This window comes from Tigriopus californicus, chromosome 12 (genome assembly GCF_007210705.1).
Source record: "Tigriopus californicus strain San Diego chromosome 12, Tcal_SD_v2.1, whole genome shotgun sequence".
Classification (NCBI taxonomy): Eukaryota; Metazoa; Arthropoda; class Copepoda; order Harpacticoida; family Harpacticidae; genus Tigriopus; species Tigriopus californicus.
In genome coordinates this window covers 8,140,567-8,161,676 of record NC_081451.1, presented here as the reverse complement: position 1 = coordinate 8,161,676, position 21,110 = coordinate 8,140,567, and the positions used below count along the sequence as shown (strand labels likewise).

The 21,110-nt window shown below is 39.7% G+C and overlaps 3 protein-coding genes across 8 annotated transcripts in view; all 3 read right to left on the bottom strand.

Annotated features, from left to right (window-relative positions):
- The window catches only part of LOC131892131 (uncharacterized), a 58,626-nt gene that overhangs the window by 26,574 nt on the left and 10,942 nt on the right, over positions 1 to 21,110 (bottom strand). The gene's annotated exons all lie outside the window — the stretch shown is intronic.
- LOC131892138 (uncharacterized) lies at positions 3,374 to 6,221 on the bottom strand. The gene is made up of 4 exons (XM_059241909.1): positions 6,063 to 6,221; positions 5,884 to 5,997; positions 5,618 to 5,813; positions 3,374 to 3,529 (listed from the first exon to the last, which is right to left on the bottom strand). The coding sequence occupies exons 1-4, from the start codon at positions 6,075 to 6,077 to the stop codon at positions 3,393 to 3,395; spliced, it is 462 nt and encodes a 153-aa protein (XP_059097892.1). The 5' UTR covers positions 6,078 to 6,221; the 3' UTR covers positions 3,374 to 3,392.
- On the bottom strand, positions 9,520 to 19,394 carry LOC131892130 (stress-activated protein kinase JNK-like). 6 transcript variants are annotated; one of them, XM_059241896.1, is made up of 9 exons: positions 19,289 to 19,328; positions 19,096 to 19,182; positions 14,834 to 15,088; positions 14,539 to 14,668; positions 13,981 to 14,178; positions 13,440 to 13,704; positions 12,979 to 13,137; positions 11,292 to 11,416; positions 9,520 to 10,395 (listed from the first exon to the last, which is right to left on the bottom strand). In XM_059241896.1, exons 3-9 carry the CDS (start codon positions 14,989 to 14,991, stop codon positions 10,060 to 10,062), a joined length of 1,371 nt encoding a protein of 456 aa, XP_059097879.1. In that variant the 5' UTR covers positions 14,992 to 15,088; positions 19,096 to 19,182; positions 19,289 to 19,328; the 3' UTR covers positions 9,520 to 10,059. The 6 variants fall into 6 exon arrangements, with proteins under 6 accessions (XP_059097879.1, XP_059097882.1, XP_059097881.1 ...); XM_059241899.1 differs by lacking the exon at positions 19,096 to 19,182 and having other exon boundaries at positions 19,289 to 19,394; XM_059241898.1 differs by lacking the exon at positions 19,096 to 19,182 and having other exon boundaries at positions 19,281 to 19,340.

The following is a 21,110-nucleotide window of genomic DNA, read 5'->3' as shown; positions in this document are numbered from 1 at the left end:
AGGACTTGAACAAAGGGTTGCTTCATGACATGTTCTTGATCTTTGATTGCTCGGCAGTAACTTTTCTTGCTCGAGTTGAGAACCCTAACTGAGGTCCTTCAAGCTAAATAGCTGATTCGCATGAGAAGCATAGTGACAAAAATGTCGACCTAGGACCTCCCGGGTTAATGTGTAATCACGTTTTTGTGCCTTGAATCCATTCAAGACATCTGTCTGTGTACAGCAAATAAATTGCTATTATTATAAGGTAAAAAACTTGTGCATTGATGATTTTGGCAAGTCATGGTCTAGTACTATGATTCTACAATTTTTCAACTTATAAACCCAAGAATATGATGTGTAGAACCTGACTAAATAGAAAGAGCTGTACATTATGACTTCATGATGAACTATATTGCTATGGCACTTTGTAGATATTGGCACTTTGTAGATATTGGCACTCTCTCTCTTAGATTTGGATAAATGACAAGGATTTGCCTAACAAAGTAGAAACATTTGTTGTTTTGTTATTATAGATTAATTTTGATGCTTTTTCATTTGTCATGACCATTGATATCAGAGTTTTGAGCATTCACTGCCAAAATAAGTCAATATTAAGGTTGATTTAATGGAAGATATTGAATGTGTCTATCGCTCTTTCCAGACGTGAAGCTTTGCTTTTAAACATACCTTTGGTTTGTTAGGGCTGGCCCCCTAACAGTATCAAACAGCACAAGTTTGATAAAGGTTTCTAAAAAGTGACTCATTCAAGAGTCATAGGCCTAGTTGTCATGTACTTCTCCTCCTTCTTGATCCGTGGAGTGACGTCACAGCTGGAAGTGGTGGGCAGCCATGTTGTTACTAATTAACGTCCCACCTATGTTTATCTATTTACCTTGCGCTTAATGGCTCTTTGTTAAGGGATTGAATTACAGTTCTAGGTCATTTATTATTGCAAGTTATTGTTCAACTAAGAGCGCATTTTACCAAATGCCAAATATTTACTCGCTAACATGCACAGAACATACTTTCAAGCTTAAAAAAAACTTTTTTTTTTGGTCTAATCTGATGACTTGTATTTGTCAAAACCAACCTTTTTCAAACCTTGTTACTTCAAACTTTACGCAAGGAAAGCAACAAATCAAATTTAGCTTTATTCCTTCATTTATCTACATGTTCATCCATTTATCTTTGCGTAGAGCTTTTCATTGTATTGAACTATGTCCTTTCCCTCGTCTAAGTACAGACAAACAACCACCCTGAAGAGCTCAGTTCAAGGCATGGAGGTTAACCAGAATGAGCATCCACTCATCACTTTGCTGAGTCCATTTTCATACTGAAACGCCTGACCCGGAAGTAAGGCGCCTAAAATCCCGTCTCAGGACTTTATTACTTCAACCTTTATTATTTTGCGAGAAATCTGGCGTTAAGGTTATGAAAAATATTAAATACTCATTTTATATTCTAAGTCTGATATGGAAAAAAATCCCCAAAAGAGGATGATTAATTCACGTTTTTGGTGGTTTAATCATCGGAGTGAGAAAAGAAAGGTAAAACAACTGTTGTTGGTGCTTCTACTGCAGCTAAATCGGCAACCATTAAAGAGAACTATTCTAACCAATTGAACACAGCGCCTTTACAGCCAGAACCTTTCAGCTTTGAACCTATCCGCTCTATACACGGGTCTGTCTGTCTTACTCTCACTGCATTGTCTTAACCTAACTTATAGTATGTGCCAATACTTCTATAGAAACCTCGTTGAGAACCGTAAACGAAAATTAGCGCTATGCAGATTATTTTAATCAAACAATTATTAGGTAATTTAAGGTTTTAAGTGCAAAAATAGTACGGACACTACTTTCATTGTCTTCCAGTTTTGACGGGATCATAAACTTCATTTTAAATCTCGTGTTTCAAACTTTGGACCATGAACAGTTATTTTGTTTCGGCCATTTTGAATGGAAGGAGTAAGTATGCCAGGTAACAAATGTATTTTTGCGTTGTCGATTACCTTAAGAGGTGGGATCCCCTATTTTTATAGTTGAACAACCCATTTTGATTACGAAATACTTACTACTTTCGCGTTATGCTATTGCTTTCATAAACACACACTGCTCATTAAAAGAGTATGATTTCATTTACTACTAAGAGTATCTCTATTTCTAACTGCATCTAGAAAGCAAATATCAAAATGATAAAACAATAACAATGACTCAAATGCATGACAGCAAAAAAGAACATAGGGACGTTTGACCAACGCAAATATTTCTCAGTTTCATTGGCAAAGATCAAGGGCTAATTTAGAGCGACTGTTGTTTGATTCTATTTGAACAATCGTCTTTGACCTTTGACTGAGTGATTGATTAGCATTTTGAAGATAGCAGACTGTAAATATATAATATTTGTTTATTCCATTTTTGGCTTTTCGGCTACCCAACAAAAGTGTCTCTGAGACGCAAGGATTTATATGAAGCACTTTAAACAACGCAAAATTCAAAATGGTGTGAATAATACAAATCAAGTAGTCACCCTGATTTTGGGCATTTTGTGGAGGGAGAATTTAAACAAACATCACAGCCTACCTGCCCCGTGATCCAATTGAATGATCAATAATCAAGTGAAGTTGCGTTACATATCTAAAAAAAACGACAGTTTTTGGTGCACTTATGTCACCGCCTTAACATCTTAACTCAATAACAGAATGCTGTTCGTTTCAGCAAGCCGGTAAATTGAAATAGATGACAAATTAAAGATATGCACAGTGCAGATTGGCTGGGCATGTTGTCCATAGTTGATGAGGATCGGTTTTCAGGGGTATAACATTCACTTTCCTGCACGCAAAGGAAACCAAATACCACAGATAGAAACTTCATTTCATGGCTCTGTGTTCACGAGGGGCTGGAAAGCAAGTTTCTGGCCTCTTGTGAAGACGATGAACATTTCCACTCATCAGATTTGGCTTCAAGTGATTTCGAATAAAAATAGTACCTTAAAAACTAGTTCAAAAGAGGAAAACTGCGTAATCTATAGCGGAGTCTCTCTTTACATGTAGTTTATACAAGTTCTGATTACAAAAAGTCAATACAATCAACACCTAGTACACACATTCGCCATTTCATCCCTTCTCGTGTACAGAGAAGCTCGGGCAAGCCCTCACTCATTCTTCTCTTCAAACTCGACGGCATGAAATGGTAAACACATTGAAGGCTTGACCTTATGGACTTCCTTCAAATCTCTCTCTGTTAAACAACACTCAAAGAAAGTCCTCGCTATTGAATAAATATCTATTGCTCCTAAAGAGCGACGGCAGCTGCTAGTTTTTCTTTCACTTCTTAAGGGTAATATATTGAGAACAATAGGTTGCTTGGTACTTTAAAGAATGAAACAAGCTTGATCGAACATGGGGAACACGTTTAATTCAATCCAATGTATGAACCACCAATGGTGTTAATTGGTAAATTAGCTTTTTGAGCGGCATTGGCCACATTGATAATACTTGCACTGTGTGCATCCAAATAAGTGGCTAACCCAGAAAGGAAGTCAGGCAGCTCTGAAAAAGAAGAGAACACATTTATGAGCTTTGTTAAGTGAAAGGTCAAAGTCAACTCTTGTTTACATTCTCCTCGTAAATTGTGACTGTGAGGTCATAGCACCTAAGATGAAGCCCGCATAGAAAACTTAATAAATGATGTGTGCGAGTCTCCTCGACAACCAAACATTGATTTTAGCTCGTGACGAAGCATATTGGCACCTTTTGGCCCATTTTAGTTGACACGGAAATGAAGGACCATTTTATCTTTACCTGAAATATTTATGCTCGAAATTGCACTTCAGAATGCAACCAAAAGATCAGAGCAATAAGTAAAAACCAAATTTCAACGATATCAGGAGTAATCAGACTGACCTGGTAGTGATCAGATTCTAGTTTAAACGATTCATTTTAAGGAGTGTTAAGAATTAAAGCAAGTGCAGAACAATGGATCAGATCATCGCTATAAAATTCCGTAAAATAACCATGATTGACATCAACCACCATATTTTTCAGCTATCAATTACTTTGATTTTTCACTTAGACTAGATGAAGTGTGGAACAAAAGGACAATTATATATCTTAGCAAATCAAATACTTACTTAAAGCATTCTTTGATATTGAAAGAGTTATCAAGGGCAAGAACGCACATAAGGTGCAATCCGTTGAGTGTTAATCTTCCGTGAAACGTTTGTTCATTAAAATACAACTTGTACAACAGATCAAGAAAAAGATATGCTTTGAATTTCATTTTCCCCTGAGGCCAATTAGTATTGCTTTATAAGCTTATCTTGCCTGAGACGGCAATAATGGATGGTCAAAATTGAACAAATAAATGAGCATACTGTCTCGTCTAGACATGACGAACAAATTGTAGTCAAATAAGTCTGTTAAAAGGCTGCTTGAAAATTGAAATGGCAACAAGGGTAGGCAGGTCAGACATATCGCGTAGTGGAGTTTTAATGGCGGTTAATATAAATTTTAATTTAAATACGAGATGCACAAAAATTAATTTGATTAAGTAATTTAATCTGAACATTTGCTTCTCCTCGAGTTCAAAGGAAAGAAGTGCTTTAGAAACTTTTACATGTTTGAGGCAACAAATGTAACAACATTATAATCCTCCAAACATGAGTAACAAATTTTAAACCGTGAGCTTGAATTGGAGAAGTCTAGAATCGATTAGCATAGGCATTCAATGTTATTTACTCACTAATAAACAGAAAGCAGATATCCCGGGATCAGGATCAGGATCTAATTTGTCACTTCTTTTAGAACACCTGGTGTTCACGTCTGTAATTTTGATTCTCAAAAACTCAAAGGCAACCAAATGATGCTCTTGAAAATTTCATTTAATGGCTATTGGTTCATTCGTCGGGGTGAACAAGCAAATAGGAAAATTGCAATTTGAGTGGCAAATACTCTCTTTCCATGAACTTTAGTTAAGTTTGGATTGAAAAAAAAAGATTACTTAGTCAACATATGAAATTCACTTGCTGATTGATGCCCTTTGGAATGAACAGAACTTTAGGCATGGCCATGCTCATCTCTTTATACTCGATGGCATGAACAGGCCAACTAAGCAAAAGTGTCTTTTTTCAAGTCTCATTTTCAAAAATTTGATCCAAGGAAAGCAAGGGACATTGAAGAAATAGCTATTGTCAAGAATGCATTGAGGGTGACATACGGGTTTCACTATCTTCTGAAAAGGAACCTCCCTCAGTTTGAGGGTTATGAGTCTCATAACCTCTTTAAATATGTTTAGTCCTTCTAGTTTAGTTTTTCATTCCCCAAAAAGAGAAGTAAGTTAGGAACTGCCAAAACAAATTACAACTATATGTTCTTCACTTTTTAAACGAGAGAATCGAGCTAAATCTGTTGGATTTGGGAGACTTGTTCTTGTGAGAGTCAATACAAATTTGTAAATTCAACATTTCGCATTAAATTTTATACACCAGATGCTATTTTAAGAGGTCAAACTGGAAATGTATGATAAAAGTGATAAATATGTTGTCTTGTGGAATTGCCACTTCAGCCAACCGTGCCATTTCATCATGATGTATCTTCCATAAAACCCTACTTTATTCGAAAATAAATATTCAAACTCACTGGCTGTGGCTTCAGCTCCTTCTTGTCCAAATCCGGCCACGTCTGTTCCGATGAGAGCCTTGAAATCTCCAGCATTGACCCCTCTTAACAGCTCTGCCAAGGCACGGGTTCCTTCGGCCGACTCTTGATTCTTGGCCAGGATCACGTCATTCCCAGGCAAAGGTCCCTCTTGAGAAGGGAATCCAAATTCTCCAGGCTATACACCAATTTAAAAAAGCAACTTATAGAAGCATTCTCATTCACTGTGGTATATTTTGAAGGCCTACCTGAGGTTGATATCGGTATTGGAAGTCAAGTCCCACTGGACTGCGAATGGCGTTATCGGGTAGGAATCCTCCTTGGGGATGGCCGCAAACCAGACCAATGGACAAAAGAACGAGCTGAAAGTGGTTGTAGATGCAGGGGGAGGTGTCAAAAAGCTGAAGACAACATGTGCTCTACTTACCGAGATGGACTTCATGGTTTCACGACTGGACTCAAAATGTGACTGACTCAGAAGTTCGAGCGCTCGCCTTTTTAAACTGGATGGATGGTTGATGGAATCTTTGTTTTGCAACAATCAAGTATTCTAACCATAACACACAAGACCTGAGCGGTCATAAGTAAGTGACAATCCCAAATCATAAGATATCAGATATTCCAGTAAAATACTCTCGATCAAAGAAACTAGGGGAAGCTAAAAAACAACAACTTAAAAATAAGTAATCAATGCAACCCAAAGAGCGAGTTACGTAACGCGATGGTATGGCGTGACTTTCAACCGGCCCAGGACAACCATTCGATTCCAAGTGGTCGACGGAAACCTGTCATTATTCCCTTGTTCAAGGAAGGGAGATCATGCTGTAACAGTTGGAAACTCAGCTCATTTGTAAGATCTGGGTGTTTTAGGCTATACACGACATTAGTCTCATTCATAAGCATTACCTCTATACGTATGAATGGATCCCTCTCCTTCTCACAATCAACTTGATGTAAATATATAAATCTTTAAATGTGACAATGGACGGCAAACATTTTGTGGCTCAAGCCTATCACAAACGCTTTGATGGAAAGAAAAGCTTACTACACAAAAACTCTCAAAGAGGCAGAGGAGGCCTAGAAATGTAGGTACATTCATTATCATAGGTTCTGAGCCTCGTTTGTTTGATTATTGAGTGCAACTACGTCATTCTTAGTTTCACTTTGATCACATGTCTGAGTCAATCAACTTACACTTTCAAAAACACTTTTAAAAGAAACAAATCGATAAAGTGTTTCGCCAAATATTCTTCGAAAATGCCGTAAGTGAAGCCTCTATTTGCTTAGACCTGCGTTTTTACTCTAATGTTTAGGCATAATAGAACATGACAGTGCTGAGCCAATTCATTTTTTGAGACAATCAAAAATCAAACAATCTGGACATCTTGCAACTACCTATTTAGCTCTGGGTGGGAAGAAATAGAGAAAAGAATTACGAACCCAACCATACCACTTCGGTACCTCAGTATAGAACATTAATTAATAGGATTGAAAACACCAATTTCATGCTTTCTTTGTGACATTAGCTGAGATGTTTCGCGCAATAAGAGTGAAAACGTTGAAAGCATAGTCTCAGTACATACCTATGCTTCAGTATACTCAAGTTTTCCAAGCCGGAATCGAAACTGCAGACATAGTGGAAGTATAAACAAATTTAGTGTACTCAAAAGATCCAGTGTTCATCATGAACAAGTCATGTGGCTAATTCTAATGTTGACTAAGGATGTTACTAGCGAATAAAGCATATAATCTATGGTAGACATGGCGTTTCTGAGTGATAAAGAATACGGTTTTGCTTGCTTTTATATAAAAACAAATTGTTAATGTCTTGGAAGCCAAAGTAGGCCACGATTATCAAGTTCTCCAACAACCTGCCCTTTTGCACAAAATACGGCAGAAATACTACAGCTCCAACTCCTAAAACCGACTTTTCAATGCATTGATTAACGGTGCATATACAATAGGTTATGAATACAGTTCAAGTTTTTACTTTCTATCTGCCTCCGTGGTCCAATCCGTTTCTTCCTCAAAAGATCCTCTTAGAGCGAACATTTTAAGGGGTATTTATCGGTAATAGGGGATGTCAAGTGAAGAAAATTCAAGGAAAAATGTGGTCCGGCACCCTGTTTTTGGGCATTTTGGGGAGGGAGAACTAAGACAAACATCACAGTCAACTCGAACCATTCGCCTATTGAATTTTCAATAATCGAGTTATTTTTAGCAAGTTGTGGTACAAAACCCTACTAAATGAGCATGTTTGGTGTTAATCAGCTAACGCACAATCAAATTGGCTCAATACCACAATGCTAATTGCCTAGACAAGCATGTAAAATGGAATAAATGTCAAAATCAAATGCATGCACAGTGCGGTTTGGCGGGGCATGTTGTCTTCGATTTTACTCCATGGAATAACGTCAGTTGTTCATGAACCCTTTCACTTGACAAGCCCTATAGGAGAACCTTTTTGATTTGCTCAAGCTTTCCTAAAAACGTGAAAAGAACCTCAATACTTTCCACACAAAAGAGCAAATGCAAAAATATTGACATTTTGGCCCAGGTCACTTCACCCAGAGAGACATCTGAAATAAAGCACCCAGAAGATCCAAATTTGATCTAGAAACCAGCATGGTTTACAATAGAGTATTAATTTGGGGTCCAAGTTAAGAGACAACTTCAAGGCCTTTTAATTTCAAAGATTCTGAATCAAGGAAATATATTGAAACCTAATTTATAAACTAATTGCTTCAAACTTTTGCAAAATTAGTTTCATTTTGGATTTTATGTTTTTTTTTCGCTTTTGAACAGGCTTATATCTTTGCATTTAAGAAAAGTTTTTTCTTGTGAAGATAAATTACATGGTGCTTTGAAAAAAAATTTTGAATAATCATTTGGCCCAAAAAAACTTTTTTTCCCCCGAGCCCTGGTAATAACATATCCAACTTGTGGCTGCTTTAAAAATGTATCAAATACACATAGTATAAATTACATGAATAATGTTAAGAGTATCCTTAAAAGTGCCAAAATCTTCATAAAAAGTGCTCATTGTCCACTTTTCCCATTTTGTTCAACTCTCCTCGATTTGAATCAAGCCCCTAAAACAAAATAAGATATCCTTGCGTCATGTTTCAACTTTTTTTCAAAATATGTGGAATCAACCAATTTTGCGAGGTTAATTATTTACTTTTTATTCTGACAGACAAATGTTACTCGACCAAATATGTCTTCCAAATTTTGGCATATCTCAGCCGGACTAAAATAAACGAGAAATTTTGTGTGTATATGAAAGCCTCTATTTGCACTGACATTTATTTGGCTCAGAGCTGAGTTTTTACTCTAACGTTCAGACATAATCGAACATGACAGTACTGAGCCAATCAAGCAATCATTTTTTTCCCTTTCGCCATGATCACAAGATTTCAAGACAATTCCAAAAGTTCGAATTACACGTGAACGTTCATTCACACCATATGAAATACGAATTTAAATGATAGTTTATGATGAATAAATGATCTTTACGAAATGAACTTCACTTGAAAGTAACTTTCCAGTTACTGGCGAATATAGAGAAATCAAATATTGTACCCTTATAACGACAAGTAGATTAGGTAAATTATCTTGAGACTTCATTAGATGTAAAATAAAGTCAATGATGGTATTTGCAATTGCCCTAATTCGGCACTTCAATGGAGTCACTTCTTTAGAAATTTAAGCCCTTTGTACGGTAGAAGGCAATGAATTGTGAAGTTCTTGAGTTCTTGAGGCTAACTTGAATACAACCATAACAACGTAAGAGTAGGCACATGACAATTGTAAACCATTACTCAGTGCAGGTTTTCACAAAAAGGTAAAATGATTATTATGAAAATAAAGGACATTTTCAACAATTTGTGAAGCATTCGTTAGCTTTTTATTTGCTTTTCATCTTTTTACTTCATACCATGTGATGGCGGCCTAAGTGGCAAACAGTGTTGAAATGATAGGTAAAATGCATGAATGTCTAACTTCTTGGGGGTCAGGGGTCAAAGGTCAAGGGTAACACCAAGGAATCTCCTTCAGTGTTCAGCTTTCTCATTTGGAGGGTTGTTGCACTCTTTCATAACTGGTACTTGTAAGGTGTGACAATAATCATCATTATCATGGTACTTGAAGTATTGTTAATAGCAATAGCAATAAAAGTAGTAATAATTATGATGATGATAATAATAATAATGATAATAATAATCATTGCTGTCATAATGATAATGATGAGAGCAATATCAATCATAGTTGTAATGGTAGTAGTAGTAGTTGTAGTAATAGTAGTGTAGTAGTAGTAGTAGCAAGAGTCGGAGGTTTGGGTTAACTTAGGATGTGTTAGCAGTTTGCTTATATAGGTATGTTGGATGTTCCTCTGTTACTGAGAGAGGTCGGCCTAAGTTGTCTCATCATCTGCGGGAGGCTCCTGATGCAGCAGCAGAGGCTGTAGCTGAGCTGGCGGAATTACTTGAATATTGCATTGAATCATCATCTTGAGCACTGCCAGTGGTAGAACTGCCACCCGTTGAACCCTCTTTTCCACCCACCACTCCTGAAGCGTTACCCGCTGCAGCTGATGACCCACTGCTATTGGCGCCTCCACCCCCTGCGGCCCCTCGCCCACCTGGGCCGAGGGTATTGTGCGTGCGCTCATAGTCAATCACCTCTTGGTAAATGAGCTCCTTCCATTGCTCCACAGTGTGCTCACGATCATCCACACTCTGATCCCAAGCTCCTGGAGGAGGCTGTAAAACGAACAGAAACAGAGTCAGCATCACCAATGTCTAGAATGGAATGCTCAAGGCTCACTCCAAAATTGAACCCTTTCAAGTGGAGAACCACCAACACCTTGTGAACTGGCAACCATTTTTATGACTTTCAGAGTTGGCTCAAAGACCCTCTTCAAGTCATATGAGGGGCTTCTTCACAACCTTGGTTGCTAGCGATGTGCTAAAATGAGGTAGTGATTTCCCTTTGAAGATATTCATCTGAGGCATTGTGCATGGTGATTTTGCGGCGATTTCGGTACATTGAATGAAAAAATGACCCCTTAGTTAAAGGCAAGAACCAAGTGCTTGAAGCACTTGCACCGAGGTTAAAAGTAGGGCAATTTTCAGATTTTGCACTACGCAACCATGGCTTTATCATGAGAGAGAAACCGACGGCACAAATTCGTTTGCTTGGATGTTATCCTAATGGCTGATAACATTCGTTGATAAGAATAAAATAGAAGAGGTTGGTTATAAACTCTGGTCTTTCATCGAGATTTTGAAAAGACATGCAGAACAAACTGCATGTCCGGCTCGTATTTTTGAGGAAAACGAGTCGGGAATTTATCGCAAATATAAAAGGTTAACCTAGTAATCCGATATGACTTTTTTGGCAAACCACTGCTGTGTTAAAGACGACATTAACGAGGCTTTCCTCACGAGACACAGGAGACTTTTCGACCGGCACGTTCATTTGCCAATATTTGGTCTTTTGACAATGTCTGTTGGAATGAATAGAAGCCTTTGTAGGAGAAAAATGGGAATTTCAAATCAGGAGCGAACTACAAGGAAAGCAAGCAACTCGATGCAATGTGCCAATATTCTACTCAATTTCGATAGTGTTAAGAAATGGAAGTATGCCACCCACTTACCGCGTTGACTTCACTCTCGTCGAACCACACGTTGATATATGGATGCATGAGGGCATCATTGACATTGATCCTTTGTTGAGGGTCAATCACTAGCATTTTAGACAAGAGATCTCGGGCCTGACTCGCTGAAAAGAGACAATTTGGATTTTCTGTTATTAACAATAATTAAAATAACCAAGATCAAGTTATATCCGGTAAAAATGATGAAGAAAATTTTGCTTGGGTTTGTCGCAAGCAATAAAATCCAGTTTGTACTTCAATTTTTATCAAAATCATGAGAAGGAAAAAATATTCTGATGTCGAAATACATGCGTGGGAAAAGTGAACAAGGGATATTTTACTGATATGGTCAAAAAGAGAGACAAGGAGCAAAGAATGAAACTTTTCTTTTCCCATAAAAAACAAGACAGCAGTCAACTTTACAGCACAATAGCTGAAGGAGTCCTCACTTTAAAACCCTACAGGCAAGTCTAAAAGAGCAAATGTACTGCTCAAAATCATTTAAATAGCACAAGAAATGCTTTAGTGTCTGCAATACCATCGTTTTCTTATCCCTTTCATCAAGGTTTCACGATCTGGAATTAACTCGGACAATGTATCCATCATTACAATTTCGAAGCATGATTTACTTAATGACAAAGCATATTATTTTGTCTCAGTTCTTTCCTACCGATGACCTTTTGAATTCATTTTCCCTAATCTACATTCATATGTCACTATGTACTCTAGTATGTATAGAAAAAAGGTTTCTACTGACCATAATACTTTGTTCATACTCTTTGGCAAGGGGAAGGCTTAAAGCAACATATTTTCGTCTCAATGGTCTTTCAAGGCAATCCGATATTTGAGTCCATTTTACGCCAATTACTGAGGACACGTTGGATTTTCAAGATAATTGCTTTGGGAACAAGAGATGGCTGAAGGGCCAATTTAAAGCCCATATTTGATGAATGCGCAAGAACATGAATGGAACATGGCAGTCAAATTGGTTCCAAAATGAAGTGGTCCTCATTATATACCCTAATTCAGCTAAGGCGATGAAGCCTTTGTTGCAGGGTTGCCATTCGAGTGGGAAAAAAAAACTCTCAATCTCTCTAGGGGCCATTTCCAATCTCAAGCGATTGGGTCCTCTCGTTTTCCGACTGATCCCAAATTATGCAAACTATTGGACCTCTAAATGAGGCTATGATGCCAAAGATCAAGAAGACAGAGAGAAGAAGGCCAATTAGGTCACGATTGAGATCGGAGAAAGCCAGTACCAGATGGATGAATGCAAGGTTGTCATTTGGATGCACCATCTAAATGGTAAATGGGCCAACAGGAACGCGCTATCTCTGGCGCCCCAAAAATGATTAGTCAAAAGTACCATTCTCGTGTGCTTCTCTGGATTTTTTCCAAGTCACCAATATTATGGCACCGGAGAGCCGCCTTCTAATCTAAGCCCTGTCAGTCTGCACGAGTTCTATACTTGGAGAGTAGAGCCTCATTTGCATTTGTTCCACGGGTATAAGTAATGGTGACGTCAAAGTACAGGCACTTCCAACGAACCTTTCCAATTGGACTAGGTCAGAAAGGTTTCCTAGGAAATTCCTTTTGGTAAGAGATAGTAGCCTGGGCGCCATTCCCCTCTTGCTTTGTGTTCCATCGTCCTTCAGTCATTGAAGGCCACCCATTTTCCATCACTTACCCCTTAGCCTGTTGGCATCTGACGATTCAGCGGGAAAGAGAACGTCGGGGAAGAGCCTTTCGAAAGAGTAGCCGGCATAGCGTGGCCTATTCTCCACGTAGCTTCTGACAGTAGGCTGGAGACGGCGCATAAACTCCACTGAGGGAGTTCCAAGTTGCTCTGAAAGACGAACAAATCTGGAATATTGGATCAACTCCGAGTTGAACGCCAAAGTCTGTTGTCCATAGCGCATAAATTAGTCGACGAGTGGGGCGGGGATCATTATCTAGATTGCGATGTCAGATCCATGGCGGAGCCACTTGATTGACTGATACGAGATTAAATGCAAGAGAATACTGGTCTTCATAACCTCGGCGGAGTGACCATCGGCACCTTGAAAGGGCAGATGGGCAAGATACGCAGTATGCATATGCATGGAGGAGATCCCTTCTGACCCCCTTTGGTAGCAAACACTCACTCACCGATAATTTTGTTCCACTGATCAATGTGATCCGTGCCAGGAAAGAGGACCCCTCCACGAATCATCTCTCCCATGATGCAACCCACCGACCAGATATCGACATTTTCTTTGTACCCCATCCCCAAGATGACCTCCGGAGCGCGGTAGTAACGCGTTACCACGTAGGGAGTCATCATGAATGAGGTACCCGCGGACCGGGCCAATCCGAAGTCCAGAATTTTCAGCGTGCAATCCGAGCGGACCACAATGTTGCTCGGCTTTAGGTCCTATAATGAGTCCGGCGTGAGTGACACATAATTATTGGAGTTCGATCATTCATAATTCACATGCTAGCTGGGCACTAATCCTTCAAAGTACATTATCCCTGTTGAAACTCGTCACACTTGTCACCCTCAAGTCCACGACAATGGTAATTTTGGCCTCTCAGGTAGATATTCTATTGCTACCCTGCAGAGAGGCTCAAAGGGTCGAATGTATATCGCCTTTGTGAATCTCGACCCTTCGGTGAAAAATCTCGGTGGCTTAACAAAGAGCTGACGTACCCTATGAATGATGCCGGCCAAATGAAGATGTTTGATGCCACAGAGCATCTGGTAGAGGAGATACGACATGCGTTCATGGTCGAGGTCCATGTTTATGACTTGGCAAAGGTTGGCATCCATCAACTCCATCACAATGTACAAGTCCAGAAAGTCTTCCAGTGTCTTTTGAGGCGTGAATGCATTGAGTAAGCCGATTATCTACGCATACGAGAGAAAAAAACACGATTAACGACCAATGGAATCAAAGTCATTTTCCCAGGGTAAATATGATCAGCTTCGGGCGAGATTGGTCTTGAATCCAATGCCTTGGGGCCGTAGAGACAAAACAGCTTGCTATCAGGAGACTCCATAGGTATAACGACCTCGATGAACTATCCGAGAGGTTTCTCTATGGACTGGAAAACAAGTCTAAATCCAATCTTTTATGTCCCCTCTCTTTCTCTCTCTCTCCTGATCCCTTTCCGCTCGTGTCAAATTCTGGTTATATATGGAGCCCCTTTGATCATTGAGAACCCCTTTGAGGATAAGCTTCCTATTGATTGACGATTTGGAACTTACATTCTTGTGATTCACTAGTTTCATGAGCTTGAACTCTCTGTAGGCCCTTTTGGCATGCGTGACGTTTTGAAACGGGCGGCTGAGCTTCTTGATGGCAACATTCTGTTGGGTCACGCTGTCATACGCAGCACTAGAATTTAAATCAAACCAAATGAAAAATTGGCACAAGTTATTAACATTACTAAGGTTCCGTAAGCACCTGGCCTAAGATCTGAACCTTTTGGCAGATCAAACAGCAACCCTTACTGAGTGAGTTAACACAACAAAAATAAACCAGTTTCCATTCGTCGCTTACCAAACTATTCCCTGAGCCCCAGATCCAATGGGCTTTAGATTTTGGTAACGTTTGAGAATGGTAAACCGGGCGTCACCAACTTCAACCGTGTAAAAGTGGGCGGATTTTTGAGTGGAGGCAGACATCTTGTGGTTGGGGCGAGGTGAGAGTAAAGGCATCGCTCAAAACAGATACGTCACTAGGGGCGGGGAACACGTTGTAATGGAAAACGACTGTTGAGGGACACTCTGGGATCCTCGCGAGTCACGTGGGGCTCTGGAAAGAAGTTTAAGTTCAATGATTGAATGCCCGATGACCAAGTTTAGGGTGTCTTGCAAGTTGACAAGTGAGATCTTCGAACCTTTGGCACAAGTTTTGTCGACGAAATGTCACTGAATGAATCCCAAAGATCGGATGACTGAACACTCACGCCCAGCAAGCTTTGGCACATACATAACCAATACCAAATTGGCATGGGATCTGTGTCGTCCCAATCATTTTGAAATTCAAATTCACACTACTTCATTGTAGTCAAGATGAGACACTAGCTTCCAAAAAAACTTCAGTTTAGACTTCGACTATTCCTCCACTTAAGCACTCAGCTACAAGACACTTAGTCAGAGTGAGCTGAAGGGAACTTCCAAGTTGCCTTTTGGAACGGATCCTTGAACTGCTACTGGTTCAACCCAGCGCCACTACCACGGTTCCTCTCCACTCCTCTGACTACTTCTTCTCTTTCTCTCTTGGAAAAGAACTTTATCCCCTGAAGTAGAGAGAGAAAGAGAGAGAGGAAGGAATGAAGTACAAAAGGGCCTCTGAGGAGCCCTGTAACTTTTTCGTCACCTGACAGGAAAGAAAATAATAAAAAATACCGAAAGATGTAGATCTATTTGTGATGCATTGAATGCAGGACTAAAAAGCTGTTCGGAAGGAGTTTTGTGTGGCTAACCCAGTGAAAGTCCCTCAAAGTACTGAAAGCATATTCAGTTTCATTCAGTTGCGCTGTTTCTTCTTTTGTGCTGTTTTATTTTAACACTAATTGTGACAAGTACAGCTCATTGTTGCCTCAAAACCGTCGCTTGTGTGACATTGTTAAAACAGTTAAAGGATAACAATAGACTACAGCATGCCCTGTTGCGCATCAACTTAATTTCTTCGGTGTTATTCGGTTGCACCTAACCTTTAAAGAAATTAATCCAAAATCAATCATCACCAGTGCGAAGAAAAACATTGCATTTTGTCGTTGAGAGGAAAAGCAAGAGGATTGACGAAAACCGGTTTTGGATGGCGTCTTGACGTTTTTCATTTCAAAATTTAAAAGCTTCGTTTGAGCGGTTTGAGCCCTTTGAAGAACAAAATTTCAGCTCTCTCACATTTCTTCTCGACGTCAAATTGCAATATTTTTCCTCGGCCTAATCATCATCACCTTTTCAAAATAAAATAAACCCTTTTATTTGCGATGAGCCGTCAAAGGGAAAGGAGACAGACCTTCCTCTCATGTATGAACCGCTTTACTGGATCCGAAGGGAAAAGAGAGGGGAAAGAGGACTATTCGGACCGGCAAGAAGCTTTCACTTCTGATTGCAAGCGCACCAGTCACCAGTGTACGTAGTCAATGTAGGTGAACTGGTGAGTGCCATTGATCCGCAGGGATACATGCTTAAAGAATCTGTCATCTTCCTACGTTTTGTTTTCATTCCACCCTCGATTGATGAGCTCGATTCATAAAAAGGCCTGGTCTAATATATCATTTACCGTTGACATAGCTGGATTGCCGTTGATGGCGGCCCTGATCTTCCTCCACAAAGTTGGAGCAGTTTTCCGGCAAGTAAAGAAGGAAGGGCCTCTTGGGTGCCAACTCTGTTTAAGGAACAATTGGTAGCCTTGAGAACTGCTCTGGTCGTATATAATCTCAATAATGGGGGTATTTGGGACCAAAATCAAACGGCTGAACTTGTGCATTTCAATGAGGATATGCCGGATATGAATATCTACATGTCTTGGTTGAGTGTTAAAGCTATTGGTCATGGTCCTAGCTCCAAGTGTATCACTGAGGGGTATGAATGAAAGGAGGAAGGCCAAGAGAAAGTAGGCAGTTGGAACTCAGCTCTCGAGATTGGCCAGAAATGTTCCATCTTGAGGGATCCACGCACCCACACACCCAACCACACACGCACCCACCAGCCCTTCGCCAGTCTAGAGTTGAGATGTACTGGCAAGTGGCAGAGTCACATCACTTTCCTCTTCTGTCTTTGCCATCGGAACCCAGACCAACCACAAGGAAACATGAGTGTGCGTGTGCGAGACGCAACCTTAATCCTCTGGCAGGCTAGATTATGTTCCAGGTCTGGAAATCTACGTCAAGGGAGACAAAAGGCCAAATGACCAAGGGTCTTGGCATCCCTGATGCTCACGGTTGTCTTAACTAGATCACAGGGACTTGATAGAAGGGTGACAAACTCTAGTCAAAATTAGGAGCACTCAAATAACCATGTGAGGTGGAAGGGTTCAATCTATTTTGGGAACTTTTTAAGTATGTTCAATGGAATTCTCAAAAGGTTAAAAGGAATTGGGACCCACCCTACCATGCGAAAAATTGTCATGAGATCTACTCGGCTTAGATCAGAAAAAATGGAACGCAGTTGCAAAGTGACAGAATATCTGAATAAACTGCCCCAATCAGGATTGGAAATTACAAATGGTCTACGAGCAAACACATAGCGAACTGTTTCCAGGCTTCCACTTTTTACATGTAAAAGCCCTTTTGAGGTGTAATGTGCTATTCCCAGAAAGAGGAACCAATCCCAATAGCTTGGAGATCTCTAGGATTCTCTCTGGATCGAGCTCTATGTTCCATGCTCGAGGAACGACAATCAAGCGTTCCACCTCAAAGGGCTGCTCCATTACACTTTTTGTTCCTCTACACATCACTCCTCTCACTTTGTCGCCAACGTTGAATGTCTTCTCTGAGATGATGAAACTGTCGCCAAGGTAATGGTAGATGGCAGGAGATCTTTCCTAACGCTATGCTCATACAATATGGCTTCTAAGATCTGACGATTTGAAGTGGCCTATTTAAGTTGGAGCGAAGGCACCGAGCCAATGCCAGCATTCCCGACGAGGTCCTGGAAACTATATTAGCTGCGGCTGTTGGACAGAATAGTAGATGTTTACCTACCAAGGACCAAAGAAAGAGAGGTCAAGGATATCCGATCCTTCTCTATGTATCCTTAAAGTTATCGATCCCTCGATCGAAGAAGCAATCTTTCACGGACAAAACTTCAGTTGATCTTTCTGAGGGCTTCTCCGTTAAACATGAGAAGTGGTCTTTGTTGTAACTTTGGGCTATCGGAGAAAGCACATACAAATACATCCTTCCAAAAGTCAACTTTTTCAGAAGGAATTTCACGGTCGAGAGCCTTAATTAAAAATCACGAGCAAAATATTGCATTAGTTATGAAGTGCACAAGAGCATTTTTTTCTTCTTAACCAGAACAAACATTTGTCTCAAAGAGATCAAAATCAAAACCGCCATTTCGAGCAGTGGATACATATTGAACACAATTTGGCCTCCAGTAAGTGTCTCCAAGCCAATGCAGTTTGCGATAGAAATGATAAGCAACTTATAAAAGAGACCAAGAAAGCATTTCTTTCCAATGCTTTCCTCAAATATTTGCAACCAAAAACCTTGCCCGACTCTATGGTACAGGGCCCCTTTTTAAATTCGCATCGTCAACTACAAAACATTTATAACCACGCCCTTTTCTTGATTTCTATTGGTGGAAATTCGGTGGTGAAAAGTTGGCCTTTTAAGAATCGTAGCAGACTCGACAAATGAATGTTGAAATACTCTACAATTCAGGATTCTATTAGCCTCTGTGGTGGATTTGAAGAATTGAGCTGTTTGTCCATCGTTGCAATTTTTTTTATTATTAGGAGTTTTCTACTTTGATTATTGATTTCTAAAATGTTAAAAACACCCCTATGTCGCTGATCTATTATTTTAATCCGGGAGTTCACCAGTAATCAAGTCATTCAGGAACTTAACAACAACCCTCTTTATACCTGAATATTATACCATGAAATCGCCAAGAAACACACAACGGAAATTTCGTTCAAGTCCTACTAGCAAAGAATACCACTCAAGAGCCGTCGTAACAAAGGCTAGTGTTCAAACTTTTACCATTAAACATGACCAACGCTCTAAAAATAGCTCGAATCTCCAAATTATCAGGTGGACAGTGAGGAGGAAAGACAGAGGAAGGATTAAAACTGTGTCATACCTTTCCATTGTGGCCTCCAAAGGCTGCGTGTTGTATTGCTTAGAAACGAAACCGAGAGAGCTGTCTCACTGAGACTCCTTAAGGGCCCTATTCAGTCAATGAGATCGATACCAAGGGACCAGAGGAGAGCAGAAGAAGAATGTGATTTCAGACAAGTGACTTAAATCGAATGACTAACAGGATACCGTCTCACACTCAGATGTCCCTTGGCACAGCTTGTTTGTGTGTGGATTTTAGAGATTTACGTGAAGTTACCAAGCTCAAAGCACCAATGACACACGCAGTCTCAGGGCTCCCACAAGAATTTCACTTTCTCCTTAGCCAGACTCAGGCGAAGAGTTTGCACGTGAAGCTATCGACATTGTTGAAATAATTCGATTTCAATTACTAATAAGTGTGGAGACACATGCAATAGTTTGAAAGAAGCGCTCACGATACATTTTTTTCTTGGGATGCTAGGATTTTGAAGCGGCCAGTATGGACACCCTGAACAGCAATTTTGGGACTCGGGAGGGGTCAGTGGACAGTGTTTCTAATAGTGGGTGCTTTTGGTTTGTCAAATATTCAGGAAAGCAGGATAAAATCCTTCGGCAAACGAAACAGGAAATCTTACAATGATTTTTTTTCAATTATTAGATTCTTTCCTAGAAATTTTGGTAGGAAAACACATTTTCAAAAGAAGATAGTTTATGATTTTAACTACATAGCTACTCCTGTGTAATCACATTGCCAAAGAAACAAAACAGATTTTTTAAAATGGCATCCCTGAAACAGAATGAAATTGCCAATGACATCAACAGAACAACTTTAAGCAAGTTTCAAATGTGTAATCCATCACTGTTATTAACGTAAGAGATACGCAATTTTCTCTTTCAGTGGTTTTACACATTTTTACTACCGTTCAGCTGAGCTTCGAGGGCAAACATCGTATATTTGGTCCACTCCGCTGCTAAGCTGCCAAAGCTGCCCTCCAAAATTCTGCCAAACTTCGAAGTTTGTTTACAGCGGGACAGTCACTACTATTGTCTTTCTCGGAACCTCCTCAAAACAGTGCTGCCAAAATCCTCTGAAATAGACTACAATTCGCGAGATTTATACATATACGAATATTATCAAGACGTGGAATCTACTCAGTAATGACAAGTATGTTTCTAAAGAAGTAACAAAGACACTGTGAAAGATATCTTTATTTCACCTGCAATATAGAAATAAGCAAGGTCGATCAATTGGAACCATACAAATTTAAACTGTATATCTTGTGCTCTTGCGACCAAAAATAGACAAGTCATACACGTGACTCGTGTTACCTTAAAGAAATCCATTGCACAAGCCTGGGTCGTAAAAATTGATGCCATCTGCTCTACTGCTTTTATCATCCAGTATAATTTGCTGCAAAGGGATTGGGCTCAATCCCGTGGTTGGAACATAGAAAACCAAATAACTAGAATGCTCAAGCTCCACAGGAGTTGTACTGGATGAGCATGTTTCAGGTCAGCTGACGCTGGGTGGCAAGTGATAATCACACTTCGTGAAATCTCCCTTTAGGCAAGTTGAATCATTTTCATGAATCGTTCATTAGTCTTGTTTTCTTTTAATTTCTTGTGATTCTTACAAATATGCATGTAGAAAGAGCGGTAGGATAATAAAACCATGCTTTTTGGGCATAACACGTGTAATATGTTCAAAAGATTGGGTCATTAGCAGAGCAAATCGCATATTCTATTAATTGCCCTTGTTTAGCAACGCATCTCGAAAGTGTAGCAAAATATATCCTAAATTGCAACGCAATGATGAGGCATTTGGAATTTCGTTTCAATCTCCCAGCAATTTGCTTCAATGCGGGCAACGTGATTACACCTTTACGTAATTGAGATAATTCCGACACCCCTTGAGGTCAGCCTGAACCCAGGCTTGTTCCTTGGGTTTCAGTTAAGTGTTTCCACCACATGGATGAAAATTGCAATTGGAGCCCCATCATAGCCCCTTCAACGTTTCGGTGTTAAGATTGTGGTCGG

Bases quoted from the DNA above. Each gene is read 5' to 3' on its own strand.
- LOC131892138 (XM_059241909.1), bottom strand. The intron at 5,814-5,883 runs GTAGGCCTTCAA...ATTGGTGTATAG, and splicing joins AATACCGATATCAACCTCAG to CCTGGAGAATTTGGATTCCC. The intron at 3,530-5,617 runs GTGAGTTTGAAT...CTTCTTTTTCAG, and splicing joins AGGAGCTGAAGCCACAGCCA to AGCTGCCTGACTTCCTTTCT.
- LOC131892130 (XM_059241899.1), bottom strand. From the start codon at position 14,991: ATGCCTTTACTCTCACCTCGCCCCAACCACAAGATGTCTGCCTCCACT. The intron at 13,138-13,439 runs GTGAGTGAGTGT...TTCGTCTTTCAG, and splicing joins TCAGTGGAACAAAATTATCG to AGCAACTTGGAACTCCCTCA. The intron at 10,396-11,291 runs GTAAGTGGGTGG...TTCGTTTTACAG, and splicing joins ACGAGAGTGAAGTCAACGCG to CCTCCTCCAGGAGCTTGGGA.